The following is a 15,132-nucleotide window of genomic DNA, read 5'->3' on the forward strand; positions in this document are numbered from 1 at the left end:
CACTGGATGAGATTACTATGTTCTCTGAAATACAAGTAACCTCTATCAACGTGGTTTTGATTGTGCATGTCTAGTGTATTCTAGTCATGTTGTGTGTATTCTAGTCATGTTGTGTGTATTCTAGTCATGTTGTGTGTATTTTAGTCATGTCGTGTGTATTCTAGTCATGTTGTGTTATTTCTAGTCATGTGTGTATGCTAGTCATATGTGTATAAGATAATGTATTACATTATCATCATGGTCCAAAGGAAGAAACAAAAAACACCTGCTCCGATTTCTGTTTAGCTTTCCACCCAAGCCTACATCGTGCAGACACTCCCATAGCTGAAGGTGATTAACTGAATGAAACGCTTTTTTTAAATCCACAAAAGCAACGTATACTTTCCTTTTTCTTTTCGATAAACATTGTTTAACAATTGCATTCAACGTAAACATGTAATCAGCAGGAGAATATCCCTGTCTAAAGCTTGCTTGTGTCTCGGGTAGTTAACTTCTTATATTAGCCCAGTTTGTAAGTTTTGAGTTTAAGACACCTGTGCAAACCTTACTAATTGTACACAATAGAGATACCCTCTAAAGTTATCTGGATTATTTTTGTTACCTTTCTAATGTAGTGGACCATGACGCCCCCTTGTGGTTACACATGTGCAATGACTGAACTGAATTAATGCTGACAATGATGACAATGCTTTTGTCGATCACTTTGTCTAATTTCATTTGATTGTGTTCACGCATATTCTGTGCAGATACTTTTACATCCGCTTAATAAATATCCTTATTTTTTAACTATGCGTTTCTTTTTTGAAGAGTGTGCATCAGACGTTAACCACATTGGTTAAACCAACCACCCACAATAGGGATAGGGATTCGAACCAACGGTCATAGGTTTCTGGCAGGTCTAAACACTGCTATGTTCTTCAATTATAAGGCGACAATGATCGTCGAGAAAGGCGACATTCATGATATCAATCACTGGATGGCCCGATGACTCGAATAGTTACAGAACGCCGCCATATAGCTGTAATTTTGCAGAGCGCAGCGTTGAATAACAAACAAAATCCTCAAGTATAGCAAACGTTTGGGTATAGATCAATACAACAAACGCCCTCTACATTTCATGTTTATCCAGAGTTGTTTATCAGGCATAATTGTGCTCAAAATAACAAGAACAAAGTAACATGAAACATATTGAGAATAAATATAAACCTTCACATATTTTCTAGACCATTACAACAAGCCAATAACGCGAGTGACTTGGGTGTGAGAGAGAGTTGAGTTATAACAGGAAGAAAACATCGTTTTGACATTAGTGCTGCCTCAACCATATGTTATTGTCAAATCGAAATTAGATTTGAAATACAACTTATTTACATTCACGGTTATTACGACTTGGGGGTAAATCCATAAAATTCACAATATTGATCAATAATAATATATGTTTTCCCTTCAGATGCCAGCTAGTAACAGCACACGATTAGTGTTATTTGATTTATCCAAGATTGTAACTTTGAAAAGGACGTTATGTGGACGACCTAAATATTTTATCTGCCACAATTTATTATCATACTATTTCCGTATAATCACGCGTTTCCTTCTGGCAAATCTCAACAGGTCACTGGATAGCGTCACCATCAGCCGGAATACCGCGCTTTTGTTGTGGAATACCCTTTTACATACGACGGCCAAAGGCCATAACTAGATATTCAGCTTGATATTTGCAAAACTGGTAATTTGAGTGAGAGGGAACTATTAAGTATTTTTCAAAGGCACCTCCTATATTCAGAAAGGGTTTTCAGACATTTCAGCAGCTGGCATCAGCACTGCAATTTGACATTTTCTATTTGACATTGGTACTTTGCTTTCTAATGTATATGGATATATACCAATGAAGTAATCCTGAAGTCATATATTCAGATGTTGCACTATCCGTGACATGGTGCGTACATCTTTTCTTAGATTTGGTTGTTTTCGTTCTGTATAACATCATACGGTGACTTGTCGTTCTCTCTGGTGAAGTCATTCAATTCTGTATAGTCTTGATCTTTCACATCGGAAGTGGGCGCATGAGTAGACATCTCTCCAGTGTGTGGCGTGTCCGTCTTTCTCAACTCTTGAGGGTCTGTGGTAGTTGTGGGAATCCATTTCAGTCGAAAACAAAAATTGTGGTAGAAGTATGATACATGACTATTGACTAGATGCTGTTTGTTCCACAAGCAAAGAAAACAATGTCAATAATCTGTTATTTAATATCATACAAAACTAAGTAATGAAGGCGTTACCTTCCAGCCTTCAGCAGACATATCATCAGCCCACCAATCAGCAACAGCATTACAGCAATTCCTCCTGCTCCCCCAATGACGCCGATTGTGACAGGAGATACTGGATTAGATACAAAGTCACTTTAGTCCGGTTTTTTTGTGAATGAATATATAATCACCATATGACAACGTAAACAATTACATGGAATATATAACATGTGTTTGATGATAGATGTGCAGAGATCAAACGTCATCAATACATGGTGACAGGACTATAATTGATATTTTCTTATTCGTAAACCTCATATTTTTGGGGAAAAACGACTAAAAAGTATTCAAACCCCTGACATCCACATCACATCGGTCTCCGGTGAAGCCGTCCAGACATTCTCCCGGACAGCGTCCATCTCCATCATTACACGTGACGTCACAGTGTCCACAACGAGAACAGTCACGCCCATAGGTTCCAGGCTTGCATTCTGAAGGTGGTTAGGTGTTCAGTTATGAAATGATATGATTAAGAAGTTAGTTTACATATTCTAGTTTCGATATAACATTTTTATTGATATGTCTGCTGAAGGTTGTACTAACAACCACCACATATGTATATTAATATAACCTGTGTGGTTATTTTAAGACTTTATTACAAATAAAGGTTGGGTTTAAGGAAACATTACTCTGGGTACAGTCTGTTCCGATCCATCCTTCCCGACATCCTGCGGCGCAGGTCCCTGTCTCGTGATCACAGGCGACCCGTGCAGTTTCACAATGACGTGAATCACAAGACTTGCTGCAGTTGGGACCATACTTCCCGCTCGGACATGCTTTAAGATCAGTAAATTTGATAATCATCTTACATGTACACGTATCTTTGTTTCGCGAGGAGAAAGGTTAGAGAAAAAATGCAACTGGTTAAATATTTCAGTAAAAATGATTTTCAAGAGGGAGATTTGCCTTATCAGTATGTGGGGTGAGTAATTAACTGTTAAAATATTTAATATCAATCTAAATTTAATTCAACTCAATTTAATGTCACGGTTTGGAACAAACTGGCACTATTTGCACAAGTTAATCAAAAACATTCTCAAACTAATTCTCACGTATCCTGCAGTCAACATTCGTCCAGCCATCCCGGCATCCATCGGTGCAGGAACCAGTGACATCGCACAAAGGTGATGGCGTTTCACAGTTGCGGGAATTGCAGAACTGAGTGCATCCTGGTCCATACCTTCCTGGAGGGCAGTTTGCTAGCACTGCACCAACGAACTTAGTTTTAGCATTTGGAATTATAATAATATTCATTGCAACAGTCAAAACGAAAAGAATCAGTCAAATCACATCTTTGACTACATTTAAATCAAAAACAGTACATATTTAATACTGAACAATATAAATATAATGTCAAATGTTGAATCATATAATAGCATATATATGTCAGTTTAGATGTAAACTAGTTTATTTGATTCACGATTTCCTTACGACTTTTGGAACCCTTAGACTGGAATTTTTTTAATATTGTCTGACAACACAAAATTGAAAGAAAATTCAAATGAGATCAGGAAGTACCACAAAAGGGTCTGTTAAACAGTGGTAGAATGAAGGATTAGGCGATTACTGTTTGCCTTGTTAGGAGTTAGTTTAACCACGACAAGAATATTTTCCTCGCCAAAATATTTCTTTTTCAAAATATACAGATACCATAGTTTTCAGATTTGTAGTAAAATAAAGCCTGTGTCACCTTGCACACTGAAGATCCGATGTGCATGTTCTATTAAGTTTAATGGTTACTTGAATGTTGTTCCTATTGACAACGGAAGATTCTTTTCAACGCAATAGTAATATATGGTTTTGTTTGTTTGTGTGTTTGTTGTTTAACGCCGCTCTCAGCTACATGACGGCGGTCTTCAAATAATCGAGTCTGGACAAGACAATCCAGTGACTGACATCATGAACATCGATCCACGCAATTGGGATCGATGACATGCATCAACCAAGTCAGCGAGCCTGACCACCCGATCCCGTTAGTCGCCTCTTACTTCAAACATAGACACTTTTAACGTCAAGGATGGGTTGCTGAAGATCTATTCTGCCCAGATCTTCATGAGATACATGTATCGACACACAACGATGGACTCTTATGAAAATGAACAAATTGATAACCCATATACATATGGTGAGACTGCTGCAATGCATTATATCACGGTAAATATCTGAACAAGAATTTGACGAGGTTGCGAAGTTGTGTTCACAACATGAATCGATAACTTCTATAAACAGTACGTGCATATAGCGACGTTTTGATGTAGATTCTGACACGGTTATGAAGCTGGGGTATCTCCCTCAGCCTTCATCACGGTTGATGTTTGGAGCGTTTGATGTTGATGGCTTCTTGGAGTTTTCAGGATTCCTCACGAAGAGAAGTTAAAGTGATGACGTCAGGTGTGCCGGGAACAATGTAACATATTCTTGCCCACCAGCAGCACCCGTCCCGAGTGAAGGCCTGAGTCAATGATGGTCTGAGAGACATCTTACAACCCTTGGACATGCTTTTTCAGAATTAACTTTATCCTTGAGATATATTATTGTTTATGTGGACCATATTCAGGGTTGCGTGGATACCTGCAGTACTTAAGTGTCATTTGAACCCACATTCAAACTACATACAGCTATTGGTTTGTCTCCTCAGGGTGCGACTTACAAGTTCGTTTGAGAGACTATTTGCACATTGTGCATGATGACTTCCAAAGTAAATTAATTCCTGAGTGTCATTTTGATCATATTTAATTGGGTATTACTTATTACGAAAATATAAGCGTATCATGTCCCAGCGCTGGCACACGTCACAAACACATGTAAAGACAAGTCAATTGTTGAACTGAAAGGAACACCAAAATATATGTTCCATGTCAAATTAATCGTACATCCAATTCTTGTGTTGACCTAACTAAATGTAGGGAGTGTCATACAGACAACAGGTACGGTGATGTTCTGTAACTTACTTCTGGAGCAATCTGTCTCTGTCCATCTATCTTCACACCCACCAGGGCACTGTCCTGTCACTCTGTCACATGTGGAGGAGGGTGTCTTGCAGTGTCGGGAACTGCAGCTGCTGGCACAGTTAGGGCCGTACATCATACTGGTACACGCTGAATAGGGCAAAGGTGAAACTGGTGTTAGTTTGAAAGTAATTCATTAAGAGTTCTCCTAGCTGCAGATATGATTGAAATTATAACACGTGTAATGTAAATTACATTAAACAAACTGTCAATCATTTTGGAAGAAAAACATTACCCAGCCTTCAATTAGTTAATATCATAAACTGACAATTAATTCAAAGTTAACCGAAATATGTTTTTAGACCTAAACACAATTTACGTTAATGGATTGATTTACAGGTTCCAGCATAGTTCGACGTTACGTAGCTAGTTAGATCTCGTCGCAAATTTGTTGGGTTTTGGACGATGCTGCACTGTAAATGATTTCATGGATCCCACTTTCACTGCATAAGAAGCATGATACCTGGTCACATAGGGATACACAAAGGCGACCATGGCACAATAAGGTCACCTGTCAACGTTTGTCGTGTGAGAATATCACACCTGACACGCAAGCAGGTGTGAATAATTCCACGACACATCAACAGGAAAAACAAAGCAATCACTATTGTTTATTATATTATTATGGTGCAGGGTGACTTACTTCTAGAGCAGTCTATTTTGCTCCATCCATCTTCACACCCACCAAGACACTGTCCTGTCGCTCTGTCACATGTAGAGGAGGGTGTCTTACAGTGTCGGGAACTGCAGTTACTGGCACAGTTAGGGCCGTACATCATACTGGTACACGCTGAATAAGGCATAAGTGAAACTGGTGTAAGTTTAAAAGTAATTCATAAAGAGTTCTCCTAGCTGCAGACATGATTGAAATTATAACACCTGTAATGTAAATTACAAACTGCCACTCATTTTGGAACGTAAACATTACACATTTTTCGATTAGTCGATATCATAAACTGACGATCAATACAAAGTATATGGAAACATGTTTTTAGTACCAAACACAATTCACGTTGACAGAATGATTTAGAGGTTCCAATATTGTTCGATGTAACGTAGCTTGTTACAGCTCGTCGCAAATTGCTGCCTTTTGGCGATGCTGCACGCGTAAAAGGATTTCATTGATCAAACTTTCACTGCACAAGAAGCATGATACCTGGTCACATAGGGATATAATAAGGCCACTATAGCACAATAAGGTAATCAGTCAACAGTGAAACGCTCAAGAAGGCGACAAGGCTACCCGCTTTACATCGAGGGAGAGCAATTTGTGTTTTGAACTTGGGGACAATAATCAACTTTTCAACGATTTTCAGCAGATTCATGCGGCGTGACAGGGTGAATAGAAGGACCGCAGGCAGGCCATGATCTGGAAGACTCCGTCACAACCATGGAAGACTGCTGTCTTCTATCCTTACACCTAGGTAACAGGTTCCTCAATATAAAATTATCTTATGTGACTGCTCTTTGGCGTACAAGTTGTTTTGTGGTTGTTCAACGCCCCACTCAGCCAAATTACAGCCGTACGATAGCGGTTTGTAAATAATCAAGCCTGGACCAGACAATCAAGTGAGTGACATGGTCATAAGCATCGATAAACGGCATAGGGACAAGATCCCGAGGCAACCCCGACTTCAGCGACGTCGTGTGTACGCATGCATAATTTGACAATTGAGGACAGACACGCTAGTGAGTTATTGATATGTATTAAGTGACAGATATTATCGTGTTTATTCACGCTTCTTCATGAGTGTTGTTTTGTAAATTCCCCCATGTTTATGAACCGCGATGTTGCCATTTGATTATTGTATATAGCAGCATTTCTATCTCGTCAAATGATTATATTTTCCAAATTCAACGTTTGAACTATATTTCGTTTGTGATAATTTTACCATTTCCGAAAACTGATAAGAAAACTTTCATCCATCCTCAGTTTATATCACTGGACTGAGTTCAATGAACTCTGAAGTGAAATGCTTAAATCACCACCATAAACTTTTACCAATACAAAACATTCATGAAATGCGTTAAGAAACACATGAATCAATATGCCTACTTTGGAAACAGTCAGTTCCAATGAAACCACTTTCACACCCATCAGGACACCTGCCAGTCACGTGATCACATGTGTCAGATGGTGTCTTACAGCGACGATTCCTGCAGTACTTGCCACATCCTTCTCCATATCTCCCAGGATCACAGACTGAAAGAGATGATGGGCAATGTGTTTACTTCGCTAAATTCGCTACATTCTCCATAGTTACAAAGGTATATATATTTTAGCATTTCCGAATTTACATTATTTATGATAACAGAGCTATTTCGTAAGCTTGGATTGGCATAAGAGAGGCCAAACATCAATACAAACTTTTTTTCTTTTTACAAACATAAACGTTTATATATTCACTAAATTTCAATGTGAGATGACTCCATGAGAAGACAACAAAACGGAATAAGTCTTGTAATTTAAATCAACAGTCCTTGATATGACTCAGTGTCGTCAGCCTAACGAACCAAAGACTTGTTGCTTCCAAGCAATACGGATGCGTGTATGAATTGTATATATAACTTTCAGTCAGCAGTCTGTATTTCATCCGAATTTAAACTTTAGCGGTATTCAGCCGTAGCGTTATTACACTGTTATCTCGTGATGTGATAATGCTATGACGAATTAATGAAGCGTTGCTTCACGTTGTGTATCAAAACGTGGCTTTTGACATTTGGCCGAATGAGCTATAAACCCCGGTGATTTCAGGAAACGAAATATTCGAAATTATGGGCAATTAATATACATTTTCAAAAATAATCCGTAGGAGCTGAGACAAATATTATGTATAATGTGTTATGATATGTTAAGGCGACTATTCGTGTCGTAAGAGGCGACTAACAGGACCGGGTGGTCAGACTCGCTAATGATGCATGTCATAACATCCCCATTGCGTATATCGGTGCTCTTGGTGTCAATCACTGGATGTATGGTATGATTTACTGAGCACCGTCATAAAGATGGAATATTGCTATATAAATTCTTTAATCTTCATATCTGAGTAAGAAAGTGACATAATGTACAATATATCTTGACGATAATTTTAGTTTGTTTTATACGCATTCAGACATATACATGGTGATGACTCATCTATAAACACAAAGCATTTATTAAATCAATTAAATCTGATTTGAATAAACATTACCTTGAGTACAGTCTGTTCCCTGATATCCAGCCGCACATCCACCAACACACAGTCCCATGACGTCACAGCTGGAGTCCGACTTGCAGTGTCTTGCAGCACAGGATTGGTCACAGTTTGATTCATAATACCCAGAAGCGCATGCTAGTAAATAGGAACGTCATATTGTGATCTACATACTTACCTGGATCTCTTCCTTCAATGACGGTTATTGCATAATTGGTTGTAGTTTTCTTGATAATATTCAGATTTTCGTGCTGGACTATCTATCAGTCATCTCTTAATATCACCTTTAAGTAAAGTGTACGTGTAATAATGATTGTTTATTTAATGTGATACACAGGACCAACGGTAATGATTATGGACATTGTGTCCAATATTTGATTCAAAAGTGTTTTATTTACTCATCCCTGAAGTTTGTAACATTATGCAACATGGCGGTAGGTCAACATGTGAAAAAGGTCACATGTATAAAGTGTGGCACTTGCTCTAATAACAAACTATGGAGTTACCACAACTAGGCTAGGGTCAATATACCACCACACCGGTACACATCGGTTCCCCATGGCAATACAATATATATACAGTCTCCGGTAGTATCGAATAAATATAGATACCTTTACAGACACCATGAGAACACAAGTACAAATGTTCAAGTATTATGTGCAGAACAAACTTCATGTATCCCTACAGGTGATAAATTTGGTCAAAGACAATTTGAAATTACTATATATGATGACTTGCAATTTATATTGTCTTTCCTTATCCGTTACATACTGTTTTACATGCAGATATTTTCTTGTAAACCAAACGTGAAATAGCAGTGCAATCATTTTTACACGCGTTTTTTTCCCGAACTACCGATGATTCGCTTAGAAAATACCCAACAATAAAGCTTAAATAATTTTGATGCAATGACCCTAAGAATTCTTTCTGAAACTGTTATTTTATAATTATAATGAATAATATGTTCCAGCATCATGTCATATATAACTATATACATTTAAAATACAAATAACCTATTGTCAGTAATATTTTAAGTATGGAACAATTTGACCAGTCATGGTCGAGGCTCCCGCGCTGTATATAACGGTGGATGTCCCAGTCGGCTAAGGCGCCGCAATTCGCTGTGCAGAGTTGCGTCCCTTGGGCACGCCAGAAACCTATGATTGTAGGTTCGAATCCCGGTTCGCCCCAATTATGTTTTTGGGTTTGTCAGCACCATACCCGTGCTCGTGGGTTTCACCGAAGTGATAAACGTCCGAGACCTGCATCACTTTGGGCTTTCCTCCCACATTAAGCTGACACGCCGTGATATAACTGGAATAGTGTTAAAAGCGGCGTTAAGCCCAACTCACTCACTCACTCACTGTCGTCAAGGTGTCATAGGTCATGACATTCACCTTGATCTACTAACACCTTGTTATACTCAATTTCACAATAGTCTGTTTTGTTCATATTTTTACACACTTTTACGTGTAAAAAGACATTTGTGCCAAGGCCCAAGTAGTACTAATTGAGTTGTATGAATATTTATATATTTCAATAAATATACTAATTCACGCCCAACAGGATACTTACTCCACACCTGTACTTCAACAAAGTCTAACATAGGACCATATCCATCATTATCAGTCTCTGTGTATCCAGTCAGGTAGCGCCAGGCCCCGGGACAGGTGACATTCAGCACATCAGGGATGTCTGTACCGTTAGCACGTCCTGTTACACTGTGACATAGATTTCCTTCTTTGGGATCAGAGGAATTTGTCATTGATGTGTAGAGCTGCACGCCATTACGTCTTGACTTGTCTGAAACAAGTATAAATATATACTTTACTTACTGTAGGACATACTCATTAATGAAACTGTACTGTCTTCTCAAAACGTGATTAGCAGTCATCAGTTTACCGATCCAACACTAAGGCACAGTCTTGTAAAATATTGGACAAAATTGAGATCCAAAATTTAAAAGTTTATTACTTCTGCGCACTTCTGTGTGCATGGATGTATTTGATAAAAGGCTGCAACAAAACAAAACAAAGGAATAACTCCTTATGCAATAAGGAAAACACACATGAACGTGGGCACTTATACTACCGTGTGGTAGACTATAAGTTTAAACAATCTGAATTATCCCAGCGTAGCATTTATACTGAAAGAAGTGTCCGAGCAATCATTAAGCTTCAGTGAACAACTATAAAAAACTACGTGGAGATTTAAGTGCGCATCATAGAATTTACACCTGGTCTCTCGGCTTTTTCCTTTAGAATACAGTACCACAATCCTTACAATCACAATACCCTATGACGTAATTTGTAGAATATTGTTGCCACTCACACCGGCGAAACAATGCGAGGTCACGTCAGGGGTCATCGTGTATGCATAAGCTCCTCCCAGTGATCTATCACCTCCAGACGCAATGTCATTGAATGTTCCCAGCGGTGTTGAGAGTTTTGAATATTTGTTTAAATACAGCCTGAGGGGGAGCATTTTAGAGCAAGCGCTAGTTTACTAAAGCACTTGTATTTTTATGTATATTTTTTATTCCATTTTTCTCGTAATTCAAGTCGAAATATGGTTATAAATGGGAACTAATATACATGTATTATTTTTTCGGTTCATTGATTTTCGTTTGGCACAAGAATGCAGTTTATTAGGGATATTATATTGGCGCTGAACACTATCCCCGAACTCTATCCTTAGCCCTTGGATCCCCTTACGATCAATCACCCCTTTACGATCATAAGGGTTAGGTACCCGTTTAGTGGCTTTTATAGATTGTATAGCGGCTCCTAATATTCTTCAAACAAAAACGTCGAGGAAAAAGGATGAAATGGTTTTGTGTCGCATATTTTGGCTTCTGGAAACTGACGTCCTGGAACACTCACACAAGCCACTTTCACTGGCTACATTTTGTTCAGTACTGATTCAAAAGCAAGCTTACCGTTGTGTCGTCGCTCGCCATACTCATTCCTTCATTCCATACTTACTTTTATCCACATCATCCTTACCGTGGTCCCTAACACACTTTTCTGTCATAAAAATCACCCGACGAATTATTAAATACCATATCATTCATGCGCACTCGCGAGTTTGACATCTCACGTCTAACGCCTGGAGCCGTTTTCAGTTCGCACCATATCAGCTTATTCCTAACCAAATGGTATCTTGTAGATTACTGAATGGGACGAGTGTGCCAAATGGCATCGGGATCGGTCGAAAGTGTCCGCAGGCTAAAGTCACGAGACACCATCCCTACCCGTAACCTTCGTAAGTGTCCGTCAACTATTCGACCCCTTTCGCTCATTTCCGTAACGTCATAGGCATGACTAGGTAAATTTGCACTAAGTTTTACAGTGTGGACGTAGCTCAGTCGGTAATCTGTCGGGCTAAAAATCCGAAGGTCGCATGTTCGTGTCCGACGGATTCGAATTCTCACTAAAACTGGTTGCGTGTCTTTGAGACATGTGACCTACGGCAGAGATCGTCTTCACTTAAAGGTTCTCCGGTTTCTGATGCTACATTATGCTAGAATTTTCACACACTAAATAAACACAAATTACAACATAAGTTAAAAACATATCTTAAGTGTTCATAACGATATGATTAATAATCGTACACTATGGATGGCTAAAGGTCGCCTTGATGTAGCAAGCAATGCTAAAAACCAATGTGGGGAACCCACACCCACGGGACCAATGTCGCTGTTGCGACAGACGAACGTTCTAAAACTAGCACTTACGGTCCAAAGCGAAGCGCATGATTGAGTACCACTTAATAAAATATCACTGTTACGTGTAACGGCACAGAAACATAACCGTACATGCTATGCTGTGTGTTCATATTCAGTTTGGATAAGCAGGTCAGAATTATATTTAGAAACCATTGCGTCCAGCTATAGCATTGAAGGTCGTGTCACAGTATATGTTGCCGATATTTCAGTGCCTTGAGTATTTCCAACAATTGTATGTCACACACTTGCTTGATCAATGACGGTTCTGTGTTGAGCTGTGTGCCGTTGCGTTGTGTGTTTTGTGCTGAAGAACATTTGAATTTGTTTTATAAACATTTACGGATACGTGTTAAGTGTAATCCAGCTAAATATCCAGCATGTGTAAGTGAACAGGTTAAAAAATCACGAAAGAAAACTACGATGGGGATACAAATACAATATGTACTATAATGTAAACATACCAAGGAACAAATGACAAAGAATGTGTTTTCTTGGAGAATGTTTAAAAGAGTAAACAGTCAAACCTGAATTGATTATAATGCCTGTATTAAGTCCTCTTCCAACAAGCAAATAATTAGCGGACATAGCCGAGTGTCTGCTTCATGCACAACTCCATATCATGGCTTTATTAACACATCACATCAACAGATTGGATATAATTTCACCATGTGGTGTGGTTAAAAATGCATTTCAGATTATAATATAGCGTGGCGACGATTTATCAAATGGATATGTAAATTTGTTATTTACCTTGATGAATTTCTAAATTACCTCGACTTATTCTACTGGGTAGACCATGAATCGATTAGACGGATGAAGGTTCCTTCGAGCATATTCAAAAAGTAAATGCCATAGAAAAAGTAGTCACGTCTATCTGCAGAAACGGATTTCATGAGGCGTAAAACGGAAAATAGTGAAAAATTGAAATTGTAAAAATAAAAATCAGTGATGACACCAGGTGTTTACGAAAAGTGCAAGCACGTCTTCTTGATTTACCGCCACTCACAGAATGATCCTTGAAACAATATTTGACAGTGAGTCAGGTGGGGTGAAACTCAATGAGAAGGTTACATTAAGGGGATAGCATAGCGCATCGTGCTGACACGCGATGTGTCATTTTAGTCCATGTGTACTGACTGTCTGGAATGACTTTACCAGGCTTCCGACGGTGAAACCTTCATTGAAAAGATTAGCAGTGAACGTGATGTCTTTTTCCGTGAAATATGTAAGAAATGTACATGCTCAAAAGAATTGAAGCAGTTTGATGAGAAACGTAAGCATAAGCTGGAGCTGATGGTATATTACTAGACATTAAATAGGCCAAAAGCTTAATTTGGAATTGTGGTTGGATTTGGATTCCATTGGGGTCAGGTTTCTAATGTAATGATAATTACATGTCATGTCGTTCCAGAAACCATTTTTGAATGTGTTTACTAAATGTGATTAAAATAAAATACGTAAATAGTCTATACATACAGAATGTACTAAAGTACAGGGTAACCAGTGCTGACTGTACTTGTGTTTGTAGATCCACCTTCCACCAGGCGCTTAGTTCACCCGGCTTGGTGACGGCTGAGTATTTGTAGTCGTGTGCAAGAGTTACTCCATCGACAGCGGTACTGGCGGGTTGAGTCAGCTCCCAGACTGAACTCATCCATGCGGGTTTGTTCTCAGCAACGTTTGTTCCAGTGCCTGAGGCACAAGAAAAATGGTAAATCAGAATATGAAAGATGATAACAGCAGGTGATTCTAGCAATGATAACAACATGAACAGCTGTTGTTCATTAGTATGTAATTATTGTAAAGATGCATTTTGATCACTATCATTTACTATTAAGCCCTAAAACAACTGACTTGAAACAGTCATCTCTGCAAACAATGTGTGAAGAATCAAACGATTTCATGAACAATAACTTTTAACACGTCTCAACGTGTCATGGTACTGCAAAATGTTAAGCTTCATTTTATATATTTTCTTTATGTCCATCAACGATACGTGTTCACCTCCTTGGTTCAGTATGTCATTAATATTTCTTTGTTTGAAATGTGCTTCTGTTGCCCCGCAGTATGAATGTGGTTGTTTACCCTCTTGCGCCTAACAGACGGGTTGGGTTGTACACTTCCCAGGGAGCTGAGAATGATTCTTGACTGGTGTGGTTTGAAACATGCACAATATAAATAGCCTTTTATTATTTTAACAAAATGGTGTCTTGGGAAGAAACTATATGTGCAACCTCACAATACCGAACCACATAACAATATTTGTATATATTTAACTTTAAACACATTATAAATGTTACATACCAGAGCAGGGTGATTTCGTTTATTCCATTTATAACAAAAACTCTTCTCAGTCCACAATAAATATTTTCTTTAACTATCTCATTTATAAACACTTCCGTCGGGACACCGGGTTTAAAAAAAGGTCCATAATGGTCGTAAGAGGCGACTAAATGGATCGAGTCGTCAGGCTCGTGATTTGGTTGATCGCGTGTCATCGTACTCCGACGTCGTGGATCGTTGTACGTACAGGCCGACGTTATATAGCTGGACAGTTGCTGTGTAATATGTGTTATGACAAATGTAAAATAGGCCTCAGCAAGTACCATTATTCAAACTGCTAATGGTTATATACCCCGCTAGTTTGCCTTTTACACAAATGGAACCTGTTTCGGCGGTTTATGAAGACTATCATAATCCTTGGTTATTTCCAACAATATGTCCCATGTATTATAAAGAACTGTTTAACACTTGCAATATCCGTCGGTAATACATCCACTAGAGATAGCTTACGTCTAGTTAAAAACAAACGTTTAACGAAATCCTATGAAAGCAATTTAACATGGTGGTCTTTCCAAAAAGAACGAGCGGAAGACAAACATATTACCATATGTTAC

At 38.6% G+C, this 15,132-nt stretch overlaps 2 protein-coding genes across 2 annotated transcripts in view; both read right to left on the reverse strand.

The window, feature by feature from the left end:
* Window positions 1–15,132, reverse strand: part of LOC124147611 (multiple epidermal growth factor-like domains protein 10) — a 305,895-nt gene that overhangs the window by 274,129 nt on the left and 16,634 nt on the right. Inside the window, exons 2-4 of the mRNA XM_048400597.1 lie at window positions 13,712–13,927; window positions 10,084–10,311; window positions 8,506–8,646 (exon numbers count right to left, since the gene is read on the reverse strand). Coding sequence (XP_048256554.1) covers window positions 8,506–8,646; window positions 10,084–10,311; window positions 13,712–13,927 — 585 coding nt within the window. The remainder of the gene's footprint in view (window positions 1–8,505; window positions 8,647–10,083; window positions 10,312–13,711; window positions 13,928–15,132) is intronic.
* LOC124125410 (multiple epidermal growth factor-like domains protein 10) overlaps window positions 1–15,132 on the reverse strand; it is a 344,612-nt gene that overhangs the window by 162,174 nt on the left and 167,306 nt on the right. Inside the window, exons 13-15 of the mRNA XM_048400595.1 lie at window positions 5,958–6,104; window positions 5,258–5,404; window positions 3,359–3,511 (exon numbers count right to left, since the gene is read on the reverse strand). Coding sequence (XP_048256552.1) covers window positions 3,359–3,511; window positions 5,258–5,404; window positions 5,958–6,104 — 447 coding nt within the window. The remainder of the gene's footprint in view (window positions 1–3,358; window positions 3,512–5,257; window positions 5,405–5,957; window positions 6,105–15,132) is intronic.

This window comes from Haliotis rufescens, unplaced genomic scaffold (assembly GCF_023055435.1).
Source record: "Haliotis rufescens isolate VD_foot unplaced genomic scaffold, xgHalRufe1.0.p SCAF_2, whole genome shotgun sequence".
Classification (NCBI taxonomy): domain Eukaryota; kingdom Metazoa; phylum Mollusca; class Gastropoda; order Lepetellida; family Haliotidae; genus Haliotis; species Haliotis rufescens.